The sequence below is a fragment of the Bombina bombina genome, chromosome 2, assembly GCF_027579735.1.
Source record: "Bombina bombina isolate aBomBom1 chromosome 2, aBomBom1.pri, whole genome shotgun sequence".
Lineage (NCBI taxonomy): Eukaryota > Metazoa > Chordata > Amphibia > Anura > Bombinatoridae > Bombina > Bombina bombina.
Genome location: NC_069500.1, coordinates 677,634,978 through 677,657,793, shown reverse-complemented (window position 1 = coordinate 677,657,793; position 22,816 = coordinate 677,634,978). Strand labels below are relative to the sequence as shown.

At 39.0% G+C, this 22,816-nt stretch overlaps 1 protein-coding gene across 1 annotated transcript in view; it reads right to left on the bottom strand.

Moving 5' to 3' along the window:
• LOC128649393 (ADAMTS-like protein 1) overlaps positions 1-22,816 on the bottom strand; it is a 466,596-nt gene that overhangs the window by 357,352 nt on the left and 86,428 nt on the right. Inside the window, exon 2 of the mRNA XM_053702643.1 lies at positions 17,715-17,842. Coding sequence (XP_053558618.1) covers positions 17,715-17,842 — 128 coding nt within the window. The remainder of the gene's footprint in view (positions 1-17,714; positions 17,843-22,816) is intronic.

Sequence of the window (22,816 nt, the reverse complement as noted above, 5' to 3'; positions counted from 1 at the left end):
TTGCATTTTGATGATCATCTATACAACTAACTATAAGGGTCTCACATCTCTAGGGGGCCCATATCGCCAAGTAATCAGTATTGGGTGTGCTTTAAGAGGCCTGGGCTCCATCTTCATCGTGTTTGGCCCCTCAGTGCAAAATATGAATTTATTAGTAAAAGGTTAAAAAACATGAAGGACTCAAAAATTTAAAAATTTAAATGGTACAGGTGTGACATGTTTTTGCCTCAAGTAAAAAAAATATTATTCATGGCATGGATGTGGCCCTCTAGGGCTGGAATACAACACTTCTGGCTGAAATTAAAGCAATAAAGTACTTGTTAATTGCCTGAGAATCTACGACCTATAGATATATTGGTTGAAACCAAAACCAAAAAAAACAATGGTATGGAAGCATACATTTAAGAAAAAAACATAATTTATGTTTACCTAATAAATTAATTTGTTTCATGGCAATGAGAGTCCACAATCCATTATACCTTGGAATTATTCTTCCTTCCCACTAGGAGAAGGCAAATTTTCAATAAACCACTCCCACCTTACTGCCAAAGTATGGAGAATCCTCTCCATATAAATCTTAAGTCAAAAAGAAGAAACAACCATTTCCAACTTATATACCACTTTAAAAAAAAAAAAAAGCTTTAGTACTCAAAACTGCCTTATCGTGAAAAACAAGAAGACACAAGAGTGAGCAAACAAAAAGAATTGCGGAAATGAACAAAATTTTCCAAAACAAAAGCTCATATGCATAAGCTCAAAAAAGAGGAGCCTGCAAATACCCTAGAAATCAAATTAAGATTCCAATGAGGAAAATAATAGCTTAAAAGACAAGCTAAACCCTAACTAAAGTCAGAACAAAACATAAAATGACAAGAACCTTTCAGTGAAACAAAACCAGCAAGAGCTTAAAAAGACCCTTAAAAAACGGTGGAAAAATCCAAACCTTAAGAAAATAAAGAACCCAAAGATTTCTAAAAGAAAACTAAGAAAAGGCATAAACCATACACCAGGAAATAAAAGCCTTCCAAGCCTAATGAAACCCCTCTCAAATCGAAGGCTAAAAGCAGAAAACAAAGATTAAATTCAGAAACAGAAGAAACCTCTCTGTCAACAAGCTTAGATACTTGAGATCCTGATAAAATAATGGCCCTTGAGACAGAAGAGCTAGATGCAGAGAAAAAGGCCATGGAGAGCAACTGGACTTTGAACTAGATCCTGTTTATCCAGGAAAGCAAACCCATAGAAACTGATATGAAGGTAAGCATCCTTAAAATCTATTGTGGACATAAACTAACCTTGTTGCACAAAACGCAGTATAGTCCGGGTTCCATCTTGAAAGTAGGAACCCTGAGAAACTTGTTCAGGGTTTCAAAATCCTAAACTAGTCAGAACCCCCCCTTACTTAGAACAATGAAGAGATTGAACTGGAACAATGATTCCCATGGATTACAGATCCGAAATGGACTGAAAGAAAGCTTTTGCTTTTAAAGGAGCCTTTGAAACATGAGACAAAAGAAACCTACCTCAGGAAGGCCTCACCCTGAAACCTATGACATAACCCTGAGAAGCAATATTCAAAACCCATGTATCCTGAACAGATTATAAACAGCCCCCTTACAAAGATTGGGCACTGCAGCTTCATGCTGACTTGGATGAGGGAAAAGGTTAATAAGATTGTTTAGATCTGTTCCAATTTGAACTAGGCTTTCATGTTGAATTGGAAGATCCTTGCTTCTGAGAGGAGGAAGAAGATTTTTGTTCTTATACCAAAAGGAAATATAAACAATTAGGAGTAAATGTACCCATAGATTTGTAATCTTGAGATAGCAAAGCTCCCTTACCTCCTGTCACAGTAGGAAATAAATATATCAAACCCAGAACCAAACAACATCTTTCCATGAAAAGATACAAATAAAAGGCATTGGCAGGTTTTCCAGTAGACCCAATAGGGTTAAAAAATCTACTACTAGCAGAATCATCAAAAAATTCTCTAACCAAACAGAAGGAAGCCGCAGCCACACAGACACGCTAACTTGCTGGTTTAAAAATAAATCCTGTTTGATGAAAATAATCCATAGGGAGTTTTAAAAGAAGAACTACCTCCAAAGGAATGGTAGTACGCCAAGCCAAGGTAGATATAGCCCCATCTACCTTAGGAACTGCAACCCCAAAGCTCAAATTTAGAAGCTGGGCAATGGATACATTTTCTAAACCTAGCTGAAGGATTAAAAGGGAGCCACCAGGCTTAGACCAATCCTTAAAAAACGACCTCAGAGACAGTATTAGTGAAAGAAAAAAAACTTCTGAGAGGTAGGTTAAAAAAATTAAATTCAAATGTTAACAGACTTGTCCTCAGATACCTTAGGCTCTTGACAACCCAAAGTACATAACACACCTCTTTTAAAAGGGAACGGAGTAGGATCAACCCTAAACAAAAAAGAGAATGACTCAGGATCAGAAACAGACTCCTGATCATCAGAAAATATCTTACCCATAAAGGATGAATCAGCTGAACCAGGATCCTTAACATTCTGTAATACAGGCTTAGAACTAGTAGAAGATAAATCATGAACTGACCTTTTACGCTTACTTTAAGGGGCATAGCCTCCAGCATTTCGGATACAGTGGGGGCGTACAAAAATTCTTGAATCCTTGAGAAAAATCAGTAGAACTCACGTGTGAAACAAAAACAATAGGAGGGCAGATACCTTTAGAAGCTAGAGAAGCATGAGTCTGATTAGAATGCATAATAATATTTAAACAAGGAATTGCAGAGATGAGCTGAAGGCAACACATCAGTAAATTTACAAAAGATATTTCACATGTTAGGAAAGTGTACAAAAGAATTATCTTTTAAAGAGCTTTCAGAGACAGACACAGAATACTTCAAGATAAGTGAAAACTACAAGAAGGTAGAAAACACGATACATAAGGCTAAATCATCCCCAAAAAAAAGTTATTGAAGCAAAGGAAAAAATGTGCTCGCTCCAAGCGAAAAGCATTGCAAAACAGCAAAACCACAGGGCACTAACCTGACTTAAAAAAACGAACAAACAAAAGAAACAACATATGGAAGAACAGAGTGCATTAAAAACAGCGAGCTCAAAAACAGAGTTGCAAAGTGTGCATAAACAGCATGATTTAAAAATACTAGAGTGCGGCAAAAAAACAACAACTTGCGCTATCTTTACTAGTCGACATGTGCAAACCCCGGCAAACAACAAGCACAGAAGAGCCAACCGTGTGCAAACTCACTGAGCCAAAGCTCGCTAACCCAACAAAAAGAATACGAGTACAATTTTTTTTTAAAGGGGAATAGAGCCTTATAATTAAAGGAGCCATACAAAAAAAAAACTTTTTAAAACTTTTTTTTGTACAATCTTCTGTCTTCAAAAATAACAGGATGTTGCCTTCTAAGAGCTCGCTTCCATTGAGCCGTTAAAAATGGAGCCGTAAGCTACCGAAGTGGCCGACAGCTAAAAGTAATTTACGGCTTCATTTTAGTACCAGGTTTCCATTGAAAGGTTACCGCTTTGCGAGCGGATCGCTCTTTTCGTGTAGGTGTAAATTAGCGTTGTGTTAATGCTTCCACCCGATGCCCGATTTCTAAAACATTAATAGGTTACTATTGTAACCCGACCTTACACTACACTCTAACGCATATACAGTGCCGCATATAAGTGTACGGTGCCGTATATTTTACCCGTCACTCACTGATAAAATAAAATCAAACACCTAACGCATGCGCAATATTTACCTCTCAACCGCAACCCCCCACTGCAATAACTAATGTATTAACCCCTAATCCGCAATGCCCCCACATCGCAAAGTATCTAATAAATCTATTAAACCCCTAAACCCGCCAATAACCCACATCGCAATTAACTAATCACTAAGCCCCCTAACTAATCACTAAGCCCCCTAACCTAACACCCCCTAAATTAACCCCATTACATAAATTAAAATAATCCTAAATTACAATTAAAATAAAAAATTCTAACATTACTTTAAAAATAATAAAACTATGTTTAAATTAAGCTAAAATTACAGGAAAATAAAAAAGTCTAACATTACATAAAATAACAAACAAGATTATAAAAAAACAAAAAAATGAAACCTAATCCCTATGAAAATAAAAAAGCCCCCCAAAATAAAAACATCCCCAATCTAATACTAAACTACCAATGAGCCCTTAAAAGGGCCTTTTATAGGGCATTGCCCTAAGTTAAACAGCTATTTTCCTTAAAACAATACTAAGTCCCCTCTCTAACAGTAAAAACCCCCCCACCCACCAAACCCCCAAAATAAAAAAAAACTAACACTAAAAAATCCTAAAACTACCCATTGCCCCTAAATGAGCATTTGTATGGGCATTTCCCTTAAAAGGGCCTTCAGCTCTTTAACTGCCCTTAAAAGGGCATTCAGCTCTTTGCGGCGACCGGTTCACAAAGTCCGGCGGTGAATGTCTTCTTCCAAGTGGCGACCAGTTCCTGAAGTCCGGCGGTGAAGTCTTCTTCCAAGCGGCGACATCTTCTATCTTCATTTGGACTGCGGAACCCAAAGACCAGCGACCGCGGAACCATGGAGCGTGGAGGATCCTCTTCGTATGATCGCCACCGTACGCTGAATAGTAAATTTAAGGTACACAATTAAATATGGCGTCCCTTGCATTCCTATTGGCTGATTTGATTCTTCAAATTCAAAATCAGCCAATAGGATGAGAGCTACTGAAATCCTATTGGCTGATTATAACAATCGTACCTTAAATTCACTATTCAGTGTACTGCGGCGATCGTACGTAGAGGATCCTCCACGCTCCATGGTTCCGCGGGTCGCCAGGTCTTCGGTTTCCGCGGTCCAGGATGAAGATAGAAATGGTCGCTGCTTGGAAGAGACTTCACCGCCGGACTTCAGGGAACCGTGAGTACCTATCTGGGGGTTAGGGATAGGCTTTTTTTTTTTTTTTTTTTTTTTTTTTTAGATTAGGGATTTTGGGCAATCTTAAAAACAGAATTTATGCTTACCTGATAAATTACTTTCTCCAACGGTGTGTCCGGTCCACGGCGTCATCCTTACTTGTGGGATATTCTCTTCCCCAACAGGAAATGGCAAAGAGCCCAGCAAAGCTGGTCACATGATCCCTCCTAGGCTCCGCCTACCCCAGTCATTCGACCGACGTACAGGAGGAAATATGCATAGGAGAAACCATATGATACCGTGGTGACTGTAGTTAGAGAAAAATAATTCATCAGACCCTGATTAAAAAAACCAGGGCGGGCCGTGGACCGGGACACAGCCGTTGGAGAAAGTAATTTATCAGGTAAGCATAAATTCTGTTTTCTCCAACATAGGTGTGTCCGGTCCACGGCGTCATCCTTACTTGTGGGAACCAATACCAAAGCTTTAGGACACGGATGAAGGGAGGGAGCAAATCAGGTCACCTAAATGGAAGGCACCACGGCTTGCAAAACCTTTCTCCCAAAAATAGCCTCCGAAGAAGCAAAAGTATCAAATTTGTAAAATTTGGCAAAAGTGTGCAGTGAAGACCAAGTCGCTGCCTTACATATCTGGTCAACAGAAGCCTCGTTCTTGAAGGCCCATGTGGAAGCCACAGCCCTAGTGGAGTGAGCTGTGATTCTTTCAGGAGGCTGCGTCCGGCAGTCTCATAAGCCAATCGGATAATGCTTTTAAGCCAAAAAGAAAGAGAGGTAGAAGTTGCTTTTTGACCTCCTCCTTTTACCAGAATAAACAACAAACAAAGAAGATGTTTGTCCTGAAATCTTTAGTAGCCTCTAAATAGAATTTTAGAGCACGGACTACGTCCAAATTGTGTAACAAAACGCTCCTTCTTTGAAACTGGATTCGGACAAAAAGAAGGTACAACTATCTCCTGGTTAATATTTTGTTGGAAACAACTTTCGGAAGAAAACCAGGCTTAGTACGCAAAACCACCTTATCTGCATGGAACACCAGATAGGGCGGAGAACACTGCAGAGCAGATAACTCTGAAACTCTTCTAGCAGAAGAAATTGCAACTAAAAACAAAACTTTCCAAGATAATAACTTAATATCTACGGAATGTAAGGGTTCAAACGGAACCCCTTGAAGAACTGAAAGAACTAGATTTAGACTCCAGGGAGGAGTTAAAGGTCTGTAAACAGGCTTGATTCTAACCAGAGCCTGAACAAACGCTTGAACGTCTGGCACAGCTGCCAGCCTTTTGTGAAGTAAAACAGATAAAGCAGAGATCTGTCCCTTCAGAGAACTTGCAGATAATCCTTTCTCCAAACCTTCTTGTAGAAAGGATAGAATCTTAGGAAATTTTTATCTTGTTCCATGGGAATCCTTTAGATTCACACCAACAGATATATTTTTCCATATTTTTATGGTAAATTTTTCTAGTTACAGGCTTTCTAGCCTGAATCAGAGTATCTATTACAGAATCTGAAAACCCACGCTTTGATAAAATCAAGCGTTCAATCTCCAAGCCGTCAGTTGGAGGGGAAACCAGATTCGGATGATCGAATGGACCTTGAACAAGAAGGTCCTGTCTCAAAGGTAGCTTCCATGGTGGAGCCGATGACATATTCACCAGGTCTGCATACCAAGTCCCTGCGTGGCCACGCAGGAGCTATCAAGATCACCGAAGCCCTCTCCTGATTGATCCTTGGCTACCAGCCTGGGAATGAGAGGAAACGGTGGGAATACATAAGCTAGGTTGAAGGTCCAAGGTGCTACTAGTGCATCTACTAGAGTCGCCTTGGGATCCCTGGATCTGGACCCGTAGCAAGGAACCTTGAAGTTCTGACGAGAGGCCATCAGATCCATGTCTGGAATGCCCCATAATTGAGTTATTTTGGGCAAAGATTTCCGGATGGAGTTCCCACTCCCCCGGATGGAATGTCTGACGACTCAGAAAATCCCGCTTCCCAATTTTCCACTCCTGGGATGTGGATCGCAGACAAGTGGCAGGAGTGATCCTCCGCCCATTGAATTATCTTGGTCACTTCCTCCATCGCCAGGGAACTCCTTGTTCCCCCCTGATGGTTTGATATATGCAACAGTCGTCATGTTGTCTGATTGAAACCTTATGAATTTGGCCTTTGCTAGTTGAGGCCAAGCTTTGAGGGCATTGAATATCGCTCTCAGTTCCAGAATGTTTATCGGGAGAAGAGATTCTTCCTGAGACCATAGACCCTGAGCTTTCAGGGGTTCCCAGACCGCGCCCCAGCCCACCAGACTGGCGTCGGTCGTGACAATGACCCACTCTGGTCTGCGGAAGCTCATTCCCTGTGACAGGTTGTCCAGGATCAGCCACCAACGGAGTGAATCTCTGGTCTTTTGATCTACTTGAATCGTCGGAGACAAGTCTGTATAATCCCCATTCCACTGTCTGAGCATGCACAGTTGTAATGGTCTTAGATGAATTCGTGCAAAAGGAACTATGTCCATTGCTGCAACCATCAATCCTATTACTTCCATGCACTGCGCTATGGAAGGACGAAGAACAGAATGAAGTACTTGACAAGAGCTTAGAATTTTTGATTTTCTGACCTCTGTCAGAAAAATCCTCATTTCTAAGGAATCTATTATTGTTCCCAAGAAGGGAACTCTTGTTGACGGGGACAGAGAACTTTTTCTTTGTTCACTTTTCCATCCGTGAGATCTGAGAAAGGCTAGGACGATGTCCGTATGAGCCTTTGCTTTTGACAGGACGACGCTTGAATCAGGATGTCGTCCAAGTAGGTACTACTGCAATGCCCCTTGTCTTAGAACCGCTAGAAGGGACCCTAGTACCTTTGTGAAAATTCTCGGAGCAGTGGCTAATCCGAATGGAAGTGCCACAAACTGGTAATGCTTGTCCAGAAAAGCAAACCTTAGGAACTGATGATGTTCCTTGTGGATAGGAATATGTAGGTACGCATCCTTTAAATCCACCGTGGTCATAAATTGACCTTCCTGGATGTGGGAAGGATCGTTCGAATGGTTTCCATTTTGAACGATGGAACCCTGAGAAATTTGTTTAGGATCTTGAGATCTAAAATTGGTCTGAATGTTCCCTCTTTTTTGGGAACTATGAACAGGGTTGGAGTAAAACCCCATCCCTTGTTCTCCTATTGGAACTGGATGAATTACTCCCATCTTTAACAGGTCTTCTACACAATGTAAGAATGCCTGTCTTTTTATTGGTTTGAAGATAATTGAGACCTGTGGAACCTTCCCCTTGGGGGTAGTTCCTTGAATTCTAGGAGATAACCTAGAGAAACTATTTCCAGTGCCCAAGGATCCTGAACATCTCTTTGCCCAAGCCTGAGCAAAGAGAGAAAGTCTGCCCCCCACCAGATCCGGTCCCGGATCGGGGGCCATCCCTTCATGCTGTTTTTGGTAGCAGTGGCAGGCTTCTTGGCCTGCTTACCCTTGTTCCAGCCTTGCATCGGTCTCCAGGCTGGTTTGGTTGTGAAGTATTACCCTCTTGCTTAGAGGATGTAGAATTAGAGGCTGGTCCGTTCTTCTGCGAAAGGGACGAAAATTAGGCTTATTTTTAGCCTTAAAAAGACCTATCCTGAGGGAGGGCGTGGCCCTTTCCCCCGGTGATGTCTGAAATAATCTCTTTCAAATCAGGAGACAAACAGTGTTTTACCCTTGAAAGGGATGTTAAGCAATTTTGTCTTGGAAGACACATCCGCTGACCAAGACTTTAGCCAAAGCGCTCTGCGCGCCACGATAGCAAACCCTGAATTTTCGCCGCTAATCTAGCTAATTGCAAAGCGGCATCTAAAATAAAAGAGTTAGCCAATTTAAGTGCTTGAACTCTGTCCATAACCTCCTCATACGAAGATTCTTTATTGAGCGACTTTTCTAGTTCTTCGAACCAGAAACACGCTGCCGTAGTGACAGGAACAATGCATGAAATTGTTGTAGAAGGTAACCTTGCTGAACAAACATCTTTTAAGCAAACCCTCTAATTTTTTATCCATAGGATCTTTGAAAGCACAACTATCTTCTATAGGAAATAGTAGTGCGTTTGTTTAGAGTAGAAACCGCCCCCTCGACCTTGGGGACTGTCTGCCATAAGTCCTTTCTGGGGTCGACTATAGGAAATAATTTTTTTAAATATAGGGGGAGGAACAAAAGGTATGCCGGGCCTTTCCACTCCTTATTTACTATGTCCGCCACCCGCTTGGGTATAGGAAAAGCATCGGGGGCACCGGAACCTCTAGGAACTTGTCCATCTTACATAATTTCTCTGGAATGACCAAATTGTCACAATCATCCAGAGTAGATAATACCTCCTTAAGCAGTGCGCGGAGATGTTCTAATTTAAATTTAAAAGTTACAACATCAGGTTCAGCTTGTTGAGAGATTTTTCCTGAATCTGAAATTTCTCCCTCAGACAAAAACCTCCCTCCTGGCCCCTTCAGATTGGTGTGAGGGTATGTCAGAACAGTTATCATCAGCGTCCTCTTGCTCTTCAGTGTTTAAAACAGAGCAATCGCGCTTTCTCTGATAAGTAGGCATTTTGGATAAAATGTTTGCAATAGAATTATCCATTACAGCCGTTAATTGTTGCATGGTAATAAGTATTGGCGCACTAGATGTACTAGGGGCCTCTTGTGTGGGCAAAACTGGTGTAGACACAGAAGGGGATGATGCAGTATCATGGTTTACTCCCCTCATTTGAGGAATCATCTTGGGCAATATCATTATCTGTGGCATCATTGTCCTACTTTGTTTGGACACTGTGGCACAATCATCACATAAATTTAAATGGGGAGAAACCTTGGTTTTTCATACATATAGAACATCGCTTATCTGATGGTTCAGACATGTTAAACAGGCTTAAACTTGTCAACAAAGCACAAAAAAACGTTTTAAAATAAAACCGTTACTGTCACTTTAAATTTAAACTGAACACACTTTATTACTGAATATGTGAAAAAGTATGAAGGAATTGTTCAAAATTCACCAAAATTTCACCACAGTATCTTAAAGCCTTAAAAGTATTGCACACCAAATTTGAAAGCTTTAACCCTTAAAATAACGGAACCGAGCCGTTTTTACATTTAACCCCTATACAGTCCCAGGTATCTGCTTTGCTGAGACCCAACCAAGCCCAGAGGGGAATACGATACCAAATGACGCCTTCTATAAGCTTTTCAGTGGTTCTTAGCTCCTCACACATGCATCTGCATGCCTTGCTCTCCAAAAACAACTGCGCATTAGTGGCGCGAAAATGAGGCTCTGCCTATGACTAGAAAAGGCCCCCATCTGAAAAAGGTGTCCAATACAGTGCCTGCTGTTTTTTTTAAAAACAATCCCCAAGATTATAATAACTATTAAGAGTTATAATCTGCAAAATATGTTTAGTAAAGTAATCGTTTTAGCCCAGAAAAATGTCTACCAGTTTTTTAAGCCCTTATGAAGCCCTTTATTCTTTTACTTAATCTAAGAAAATGGCTTACCGGTCCCCATAGGGGAAATGACAGCCTTCCAGCATTACATATTCTTGTTAGAAATGTGGCCAGTCATACCTCAAGCAGAAAAGTCTGCCAACTGTTTCCCCCAACTGAAGTTACTTCATCTCAACAGTCCTGTGTGGAAACAGCAATCGATTTTAGTAACGTTTGCTAAAATCATCTTCCTCTTACAAACAGAAATCTTCATCTCTTTTCTGTTTCAGAGTAAATAGTACATACCAGCACTATTTTAAAATAACAAACACTTGATTGAAGGATAAAAACTACATTTAAACACCAAAAAACTCTTAACCATCTCCGTGGAGATGTTGTCTGTGCAACGGCAAAGAGAATGACTGGGGTAGGCGGAGCCTAGGAGGGATCATGTGACCAGCTTTGCTGGGCTCTTTGCCATTTCCTGTTGGGGAAGAGAATATCCCACAAGTAAGGATGACGCCGTGGACCGGACACACCTATGTTGGAGAAAGAGCTGAATGCCCATACAAATGCCCCTTTAGGAGCAATGGGTAGTTTAGGATTTTTTAGTGTTAGGTTTTTTATTTTGGGGGGTTTGGTGGATGGGGAGTTTTACTGTTAGAGGGGGGACTTAGTATTTTTTTAAGGAAAAGAGCTGTTTAATTTAGGGCAATTCCCTACAAAAAGCCCTTTAAAGGACTATTGGAAGTTTAGTATTAGATTAGGGGGTGTTTTTATTTTGGGGGCTTTTTGATTTTCACAGGGATTAGGTTTAATTTTTTTATTTTTGATAATCTTGTTTATTATTTTATGTAATGTTAGACTTTTTTTTGTAATTTTAGTTTAATTTAAGGGACAGTCAAGTCCAAAAAAAACTTTCATGATTCAGATAGGGCATGCAATTTTAAACAACTTTCCAATTGACTTTTATCATTAAATTTTCTTTGTTCCCTTTGTGGTATTTTTGAAAAGCTAAGCCTAGCTAGTCTCAAACTGCTTTCTAAACCGTTGAAAACCGCCCCTTAGCTCAGAGCATTTTGAAAGTTTTTTACAGTTAGACAGTATTAGTTCATGTGTGTCATATAGATAACATTGTGCTCACTCCCGTGGGAGTTATTTAGGGAGTCTGCACTGATTGACTAAACTGCATGTCTGTCAAAAGCACTGAGATAAGGGGCAGTCTGCAGAGGCTTAGATGCAAGGTAATCACAGAGGTAAAACATATATTAATATAACAGTGTTGGTTACGCAAAACTGGGGAATAGGTAATAAAGGGAGTATCTATCTTTTTAAACAATAACTGGTGTATACTGTCCCTTAAAGTTTTTTTATTTTTAAAGTAATGTTAGTTTTTTTATTTTAATTGTGATGTGGTTTATTGGCAGATTAGGGGTTAATAGTTTAAATAGCTAGATTAAGTTGTGGGGGATGGTGGATTAGGGGTTAATAGATTTAATAGTTTGCGTTGTGGGGGCATTGCGGATTAGGGGTTTATAGTTTAAATAGCTAGTTTGCGTTGTGGGGCATGGTGGTTTAGAGGTTAATAGATTTATTATAAGTTGCGATGTGTGGGTGATGGCGGATAGAGGGATTTTGACGTGTCGAGTTAGATTTCAATGGGAAAAGGGTCTCAAAGAGCACCTAGTTCCTGTTTTACACCTAGTTGAGCTGGGTGTTATTTTTGTTAGTGTATCGGCAGCCTCCGACAGTGTAGTAACAGTTTGCACGGGCATTGGAAACCGGGTATAATTTAAAGATTAGCGGCTTCCTATACTTTGTACATGAAAATGTTTTCGGCAGCCGGAGTCCGGTTGCCGAAATTTAGGTATAACGGGCCGTTGGAAGCAGTCGATAAACGATATTGCTTCCGACAGCCTATTTATCGGTTTGCGAGTGCACGCAAACGGAATTACAGCTCAATGGAAGCGAGTCCTAATTTGCTTTCCTAGCTATTGATTTTAATCTTACAGCATTCATTTACAATATATATATATAACCCCTTAATATACACATCATTTGCAAATACTAGTAAGTAAGAATTTTTCCTCTTCTATTATTCAATTATTCTGTCCCCCTGGTGGATGTTCATTGATAGTGAGAGTGTGAATTCTCATCCCAGATCTATACACACACTCACGTCTAAACACTATATATATTTTTACTTTATACGGTAATCAAGTATTCCAATTTCAGTGCAGTATGCCAGAATGAAGAGATGTTTTTACAAATAGAGAAAACTCAGGCACTCCCTTAACAATGCTGCTGTCTTACTTTCATAAATGTTTAGACTAATTTAATTTCCTCGCTTTGCTTTTATTGGAAGCACACTTTCTGCAATTGTTTGGAGGTATGTAGCACACTTTATATGATCTGGATTGAGAATTAATCTCACTCCCTTAGGCTTTGCTTTCTGTGAGCGGGTCAATTAACATGCTGATGAAAACATTTTTTAAAGGGTGAAGGCAAGAATAAGGAGAATATAATGTAACATTAAGAGTGAATTGGTTAATACCAATAGGGATTCATTAGTATTATACTGCACATTTTCAAGCATATCTCAAAAACCAAAGCCATTGTATGCAATCACTTGTCAATTCACCAAGACATGAAGAAAAGATTTAAAACAGAGAGCAAGAGGATTTGAAATTATGTAGAATCCTATTATTTTTTGTAAGACAATATAAATAAATGCAGTTAAATGTATGTGTTCTGTATCAAGTATTGTTTATGACAAGTTAAAAGTGAATGTCAATTTTCCTAATTTAGCTTACTCCTAATCATTTGTTATTATATACTTAGTGAAACCGCCACATTTATTTTTTTCTTAAATATTTGATTATATATATATTTTGATAACAAACTTTCCCCCGTTCTGAAGCCCAACTCCTCCCATCCGTTACTTCCTTCTTCTCATCAGTGACGTATAGAGCGGTCCCACCGGCTGTATACGTATTCTTCAAGTGAGCTCCCGTGGAGAGATTGAAATGCGCATGCGTTAAAAGACGACATAAAATGTTTTGCACTGCAATTGTTATGTATGCGATCGTTGTAAATAATGCTATTGCCGATTAAGCCTAGTGCGCATGCGCGAAGCGTGAACGCGCGTTTGAGCTGAGTTTTACAATATCGGCTTCAACGCATGCGCAATAGGAGATTGTGACGTAGGAAAAAGGGGTATGAACCCCCCGGGGGGAAACAATGATTGGCAAAATCAGTTCTGAAAAACTGTCAATCACAGAGCAAAGATGGCGGGCGGAGGAACTGTATAAAAATAGAGCGAATAAAAAGGTAATTACTTGCAACAAAAGATTATAGCAACAAAAGATTATAGCTAGAAAATTCATGAATTAAAGTCAAGTTATTTGACTTTAATTCATGAATTTTTAAAATTAAAATTAAAATTTTATTTAAAATTTTAAAAATTTTATTTAAAAATAACGACTTTAATTCATGAATTTTTCTAGCTATAATCTTTTGTTGCTATAATCTTTTGTTGCAAGTAATTACCTTTTTATTCGCTCTATTTTTTTATTTGATCTATAATGTGGTGTTCACAGGGGTGCTTGACACTTTAAAGAGACATAAAAGAGCTTTATAATTGTCTTATTGCTAACAAATAGATATGTTGATTTTCCAGTGCAAAAGAGTTAAAGAACATAGCTAAAGTAAGTTACACATGCTGTAGGGTGTGTAGGGAGGATTATGCATTGTGCTGTTCATCAACACTATTCATGTGATGTCCAGAGGCACAATACATGTTCTGCCCTGCATACCCTGCAACATGTGTAACTCATAAGTGCCCAGGAAAACATGGCTGAGGTGGCAACCCTAAATGCACCACTGGGAGTTAAAACAGAACTTGTGAACCAATGACAAGAGTCAAATGTGTTGCTACTAATCACCAACCAGTTCCCAGTAGAAAACAGAACTTGTGAACCAATGACAAGAGTCATATGTGTTGCTACTAATCACCAACCAGTTCCCAGTAGTGCATTGCTGCTCCAAGGTATGTTTTTCAACAAATTATACTAAGAAAACAAAGTAAATTTAATAATAGAAGTGAATTCAAAAGTCTCTTAAATGCCATGTTCTGTTTGAACTATGAAACTTTAATTTTGACATCATGCACTTTTAAGGAAAACGTGGTCTTTTAGGAGCAGGCTAAACTTTTCAATAAGGTCTTGCACTATATGTAAAATATCCCCATTCTGCAGTATATTCATTGTCATCTGTAAGTAAAGTAATTAGTCTACCTCTCAAGTGCAGATCTCTATATAAAGCATGAGCAGCCTCAACCTCTAGACAGTTATTGCCACTTGAGTTCTGAAAGAAACGATCCATTCTCTACAAATCTATTCTGTCAACAAAACTGCAGGCATAGAAAGTTGTGCTCAGTTACAACATATGGATATTATACTTAATGAGCTGCAGGTCAAAATGTAAATAAAAAAAGTGCATTTACAGTATGTGGAATGTCGTGGGCATGAATAATAGTATGATAACTTAAGTTGACATTAAACACCTTATGCTTTTTTGCTAAATATTTTGCTTTTCAACAAACTTAGAAAAGCCAAAAAGTAAATTCTGTCAACTAAGTATTTTGCAAACTACCACAAACTGTGTAAACCAGCAACTAACTACTAAGTAATTGCTTAGCGCAGTACTCCAAATGGCCACAATTTAATGTCACCAGGGTTGTAAAGTAGTTTTCAGCTATTTAAAAATTATATACAATCACGGGCCACTTTATTAGGTACACCTGGTTGGGCCCCCTTTTGCCTTCAGAACTGCCTTGAATCTTCATGGCATAGATTCAACAAGATGTTAGAAATATTCCTCAGAGAATTTGGTCCATAGTGACATGATAGCATCACACAGTTGCTGCAGATTTGTCGGATGCACATCCATGATGCGAATCTCCTGTTCCACCACATCCCAAAGGTGCTCCATTGGATTGAGATCTGGTGACTGTGGAGGCCATTGGAGCCGATTTAAACATGGTCCATATCGGCCCCAATGCCTCTGTTTCCCGCGCAAGCCTTCAGGCTCACCGTAAACAGGAGTTAATAAGCAGCGGTCTTAAGATTGCTGCTCCTTAACTCGTCCGCCGCCTCTGAGGTTGCGGACATCAATCCACCCAATCGTATACGATCGGGTTGATTGACCCCTGCCGCGAAACTGCTTGTGCAATATTAAATGCCTATAGAGTATCATGTCCGCCAGACATTGATAAATCATGTCCGCCAGACATTGATAAATCGGCCCCATTGTCATGTTCAAGAAACCAGTTTGAGATGATTTAAGCTTTGTGACATGGTGCATTATCCTGCTGGAAGTAGCCATCAGAAGATGGGTACACTGTACTCATAAAGGGATGGACAGGGTCAGCAACAATACTCAGGTAGGCCGTGACGTTTAAACGATACTCAACTGATACTAAGAGGCCCAAAGTGTGCCAAGAAAATATCCCCCACACTATTACACCACCAGCCTGAACTGTTGATACAAGGCAGGATGGGGTCCATGCTTTCATGTTGTTTACATCAAACTCTGACCCTACCATCTGAATGTCGAAGCTGAAATCAAGACTCATCAGACCAGGCAACGTTTTTCCAATTTTCTATTGTCCAATTTTGGTGAGCCTGTGCAAATTGTAGCCTAAGTTTCCTGTTCTTAGCTGACAGGAGTGGCACCTGGTGTGGTCTTCTGCTGCTGTAGCACATCTGCATCAAGGTTCAACGTGTTGTGCGTTCAGAGATGGTATTCTGCATACCTTTGTTGTAACGAGTGGTTATTTGAGTTACTCTTGCCTTTCTATCATCTCAAACCAGTCTGCCCATTGTCCTCTGACCTCTGACATCAACAAAGCATTTTCGTCCACACAACTGCCGTTCACTGGATATTTTTATCTTTTTTGGACCATTCTCTGTAAACCCTAGAGATGGTTTTGCGTGAAAATCCCAGTAGATCAGCATTTTTTAAATACTCAGACCAGACCGTCTGGCACCAACAACCATGCCACGTTCAAAGTCATTTAAATCCCCTTTCTTCCCCATTCTGATGCTCGGTTTGAACTTCAGCAAGTCGTCTTCACCACATCTAGATGCCTTAATGCATTGAGTTTCTGCCATGTGATTGGCTGATTAGCAATTTGTGTTACCAAGCAATTGAACTGGTGTACCTAATGCAGTTATATATTTGTCAGGCTAAGTCATATACGTTTAAAGGGATAGTCTAGTCAAAAGGAAATGTTCATGATTCAGATAGAGCATGCAATTTTAAGCAATTTTTTGAATTTACTCCTATTATCAATTTTTCTTCGTTCTCTTGCCATCTTTATTTGAATTTAAGCTTCCGGCCCATTTTTGGTTCAGCACCTGGGTAGCGTTTGCTGATTAGTGGCTAAATTTAGACTCCAATCAGAAAGTGCTACCCAGGTGTGGAGCTAAACATGGGCCGGCTCCTATGCTTACATTTCTGCTTTTTCAAATAAAGATAGTAAGAGAATGAAGAAAAATTAATAGGAGTAAATTAGAAAGTTGCTTAAAATTGCATGCTCTATATGAATCATGGAAGTTTAATTTTGACTAGACTATTCCTTTAAGTCATATAAGTCAGTCATATAAGTTTGCAAAATTGGGCTTCTTGGTTGTATTTTATTACAGTTCAGTCATCTGGATAGATATGCAACCAGTATGACTGTTCCTTTAAATAGGGTAAACACATAGGGTAATAAAATGATTTGCCATCACAGTATGTCAAAGCCAGGTTTCTTATTGGCAGAAGCTACTCATAAGACCACATTTTTGTAATGCTAAAAGAAGGTAAAAAAAGAGTGTGTATAACACAATATTAATAAAATAATTTAATACTCTTAAAGGGACATGAAACCCATATTTTTACTTTCATGATTCAGATAGGAGTATATAATTTTAACCAACTTTCCAATTTACTTCTATTAACAAATTTGCTTCATTCTCTTGTTATCCTTTGTTGAAAGAGCAACAATACACTACTGGAAGCCAACTAAACACATCAGGTGAGCCAATGACATATGTGTAGCTACGTAGCAGCTAGCTCCCAGTAGTGCACTGGTGCTCCTGATACTAACTATGTATGCTTTTCAACAAAGGATACCAAGAGAACAAATCAAATTAAAACAATAGAAGTAAAACTGTTTAAAATTGCATGCAGAAAGCATTATTTGGGATAATGAACTGCAAAATAGCACTGGGTAAAAAGCATAAATATCACACTATTATAACAATGACCAAAACTCACTTGCTACTTAGACACCGCCTCAAGGAATAAGAAGCTCCTCCACCACAAGTCCGTGAACATTCGCTCCATGATCCCCAAGCGTCCCACAAGGTATCGCGGTCTTCCTCTGAGCGAGCGGTACGAGAGCTCTAAATTAATGGCAAAAAAGCAAAGGAAATATTAATTTTTAATATTGATATTGAGTTAAAATTTTAAATATGATCTACTTAATCAACAGCAAAAATTTTAAAGGAGTAACTAATATTCCACAGAGAGAGTGAGGGTTCTAACCTTGCATATGTGCTTTTTATCTCCCTTTAGAAATAAATAAATAAATGCATTGAGGTGAGAAACTGGCAGATTCTATTCACACACACACACACACACACATATATATACACACACAGTATATGCTGGATAGTAAGGTGATGGTATATATCTAAAAAAAAATAATCAGACACTTTGTTCAAGTTTTTTTCTTTGTCCGGTCTAAAAGAGCACATTGCGAAACGTTATTCAGCTTTTTGTTTCCCGAATAAACCACTGTTGCTGTCCTGACTAAACCAATTTTCTTGTAACACTTGTAGAGGAATTGTTCCTCTCTCCCAGGAAATCAGAGGTAGTTTACTTATCAGCCAGTGAAAACATGCAGAAAGTTACAAATAATACTGCAGTATTCGTTTCTAGTGAAATGTAAGCAGCTTTAATATGTTTTATTATTTTTCATGCCAAAAGATTTTCTGCAATCTCTCTTTAGGGAGAAATTTCCTAATACAGCAAAAGTTGTCAAAATGTTGTCAGTAGACAGAGGCAGCCATAACATTCTGTTGGCACATGACAAACAGTAACACATGCTTCACCATAGCCATTGGGTTGGAATAAACCTGAGAGGTCCCCACTAATGCACCACTGGCAGCTCTGGAGGAGACATACTGTACATTGAGTACTGGGATGACAGGCCAGGTAATATAATAGAGCTGCCTGTGGTATCTCCACCTATACTGAAAATTACTATGCTTAAATGGACACTCAAGTCAAAATAAATGTTTATGATTCAGATAGGCCATGCAGATTTAAGACACTTTCCAATTTAATTCCATCATCAAATTGTGCAGTCTTTTTATATTCACACTTTATGGGGAACAAGATCCTACTGAGCATGTGCACAAGCTCACAGGTATACGTATACTAGTCTGTGATTGGCTGAAGTCTGTCACATACTACAAGGGGCCGGAAAATGGGAGAAAAAATTAATGTGTCAGAATTTTTTTTTACTGCTTATTTCAAATAAGTAAGTGCTATTGCATTTTCTTTTAATTATGTACTTGTTAACTATGTATTTCTACTGCATTGAGTGGTCCTCAAGTTATTAAGTCGTTCGCCGCATTACGACTGCAGGTTCTCACTAGAGAACCTGCAGTCAGTATTTATCAAGCAGCGGTCATCAGATAGATTCTTCCTATCCGCGTCCGACCGGGGAGATTGACAGCTCCTGCCAGTGCGTGATTGCCTGTGCGCGGGTAGGGGGCCGTGTTGCACAAGAACGCAAAATAGCGATCTTGTGCTGTGCTGAATTGCACCAACGGAATTCTGCAATTGTTATCTATAAGTATACAAACAGAGATAATATAAGGAAGCATGTATGAATGTATTTAAAGTGATTAAATAAGGCAATATGATTTCCTGCAAGTTCATCCCATTTTAATGGGTTGTGGTGTCAAGGAACAAAATGAGCAATTTTATATACAAAAAAACCCTAAAAGAACCATTTATCATTCATTTTATACTCTAGTGCTGATATAAAAAGTCATTTGAAACACATTACAGTGATGGTAAACAATACCAATAGTAAATCAATAAAAATGTCCCAAGGGAAAACTTGCCATCCTTCCCTCTGTCTCCTAAACTGCTATGTTCTTCTTCATTGAACATAATACCCAATGTGCACTCCTGAGTCTAAAAGAAACCTTGCATGTGCATAACATTTATAACTCCTGTTTTAACTAGATATACTACACTGCATTGGGAACAGCGCATGCAAGTTTTACATATATAATATACTGCACCACATTGGAAACAGCAAGCCACACGGCATTGCTTTTGATTGGATGCCGATTGGATGACATAACTGTTCAAAGTAAAAAAAAGAGAGTAGGAGCGGGGCAGATGGAGGATTACAAAAAGCACAAAAACAAACGGTATCTAGGCAAGTTTTATGGGACTAACAAACAAAATTAATAAGTTAGCATTATTTTAGGCACTAATTCTGTAAATACAAGTCATCAGTTCAAGTTTACTATCACTGTCCCTTTAATGTGTCACCAACCCCGAAATACATACAGAATATCACTAAAAAATGACATACACACGCAAAAGTGTTTAAGGTGAAGACCAAGACATGTTCTGTACAAAATATGAACTTAACAGATAAATCTCAAATATTGCATCTAAAATAACAGAATTCCAGAGCAGTCAAGTCACTTTATCAGATGGTGTGGCATACAAATTAGAGCCTTTTGTTTAGATCACACTGTAGATCCGCATTCTCATACTGTGAAGGAGAGATTAAAGATCAAATTGTCTAAGTCTCCCCTTTTTTGTTGTTACAAAACCTGAGAGAAAGAGCATAAATTCATATTTTATAAATTCCTTTAGTGATGCCAGGCAGGCAGAGGCATGTATACAATTTAAGGTATATACTGAGCATATTAATACATATGAGTTATATTTTACAGCAAAATATGCTGGAAAAGTTAACCCTTTTCGCATAATCATTATATTATGGCATGTATGTGACATTATGAGATATGCAAAATGGTGCACATTATAAATTATTATTCAGCCTTGGCAGGTTTGAATTTCTGCTGAATGGACAAACAGGAAAAATTGCTTAGAGAAATAAGATGTCCCCTCAGAATACTTGCAAAATATGTCACCTGCCCTATGGGGTATATGCTGATATCTTGTTGCAGGGGTTTACAAGGTGTCATAAACCATTTTGAAATTCTGAGCGATTCGAATCAATTGAAATATACTTCCCTTATATATTTGGCTTGTATTTGCTGTAAAATACCTTGCCTTTTGGGTAAAGATTCTATTTCTACACTTTCTAGAAATACCAGTTTCTGTAACCTGGGAATCCTTTAAAATGCTGTAAAGTGCCTAAACCAGATACATACTAGACAGTGGCTGCTGTGAGCTGTGGCCAAACTCATGTACAACTAGCCATTTAGCAGAGGCGGGCTAGGCCCAGGGGAACAGGGATGACAATTGCCTCCTTTGCCGGGTGCAGACAGCATGCCCTCCACTTTACCCTGCCTGCTGCTGATAATCACTGCCAGCCGCACCTGAAATTAAGCCCTGAGCGGCTGAATCCTAAATTAGCTACTCCTTACTGGCTAAGATAAACGCACCCAGTAGAGATTTTAAGTGACAATTATTAATAACACCTATTTTGTACACAGGCATTTTACAATTTGGTACTTTATTACTGACATAAACTGTGCATATATAAAACAATTTGTACAACCCTATAACTCATGGGATACTTTGCATAGAGGTTCCTCATTACCCATATCCAAAGTAGTCAGAAAACACTTTTTACACCATTTTCGCGTGATTCTTTTTTGAGACCTTGTCACTCTTGAACGCACCCATGCTGGCCATTTTCCCTGGTACATCTTATTCTTTTCCTTTTATTTGTCTCCTATATGTGCCCAGTTCATATTTTCAACACAGTCATTTCCTGGTCTCATTAAAAAAACAACAATATAACAATATAAATAACAATATATTAATATATATATATATATTTATTTATTTATCATGTTTTAAGATATGAGCGAATGAATGATCATGCATATTAGCAATTAAAGAGATAGTAAACAATATACATTTTTTAATGCAAACCCTAAAAGAACGTGTAATGGAGCTTCCATTGGCTCTGCATCAGATAAACATAAATATCTACCAAGTGTTTTTTTTTTGTTTTGTTTTTTAAAAAGTGGCATAAAACTCCAAATGTTTCTTTCATCATTCAGATAGAGAATTCCATTTTAAACAGCTTTCCATTTTACTTCTATTACCTAATCTGCTTCATTCTCTTGGTATCATTTGTTGAAGAAGCAGCAATGCACCACTGGGAGCTAGCTGAACGCACTGGGTGAGCCAATAACATGAGGCATGTATGTGCAGCCACAAATCAGCATCTAGCTCCCAGTAGTGCATTTCTGCTCCTGAGCCTACCTAGGTGTGCTTTTCAACAAACAAAACAAATTAGATAATAGAAGTAAATTGGAAAGTTGTTTAACATCACATGCTCTATCTAAATCTTAGAAAAAAATTGTGTTTCATGTCCCTTTAATAGTGCTTTATATACTAAATTTGAAGTAAGAAAACAAAAACTTTAATATTTTTGTACGTTTTCTTTGTGAGGGTGGTAAAGCATAGCTTGTTCCCTGTACTATGCCTGTCTTCTTTATATAGAAGGACCATGCATGAAAACATAATTATTTCCACGTAGCCCTACTCAAGGCCGGCTCAACCATGGGACCAAGTGGGTCCAACGAACCGAGGCAGCCCTTTACAAGGGGCAGCACTTCAGTGAGTCAGTCACTGTTAAACCCAGAACACTCCTGTGTTCTATCTCTGTGGGGGAAGTCGCAGACTCCCAGCACCATAACCTCATTATGTACAAAGACACAAAACCGGTCAGGGGCGACATTCAAGGTTGGAAAGGTGCATCTCTTCCCTAACTTCCTTCCCACTTATTGCACAATTGTGCATAAGCATTGGATGCATACGGGTAGGCAGGCTTAGTAAGGTCAGCGGCAAGGCTAGTAGGTTGATATGCTAATCAGTAATGTTACTACTGGGGGGGCATCATTCCATTCTCGGAACCTGGCAGCACAATATCTTGAGCCGGCTTAGGCCCTACTAGTTAAATCCTTTTGGAATAGTACCAGGTGCACCCACTATTATTCAATGTATCTGGTGTGGGTGGTACAGTATTCCATTATCCCTAATGTCCAAACAAATAAAAATAAAACAGAGCTTGGGAGAGAGGCAGCTGGGGGAGTTGAGCTATTCTTAGAGGTTAGTATATTGAAAAGATGACATGCTCT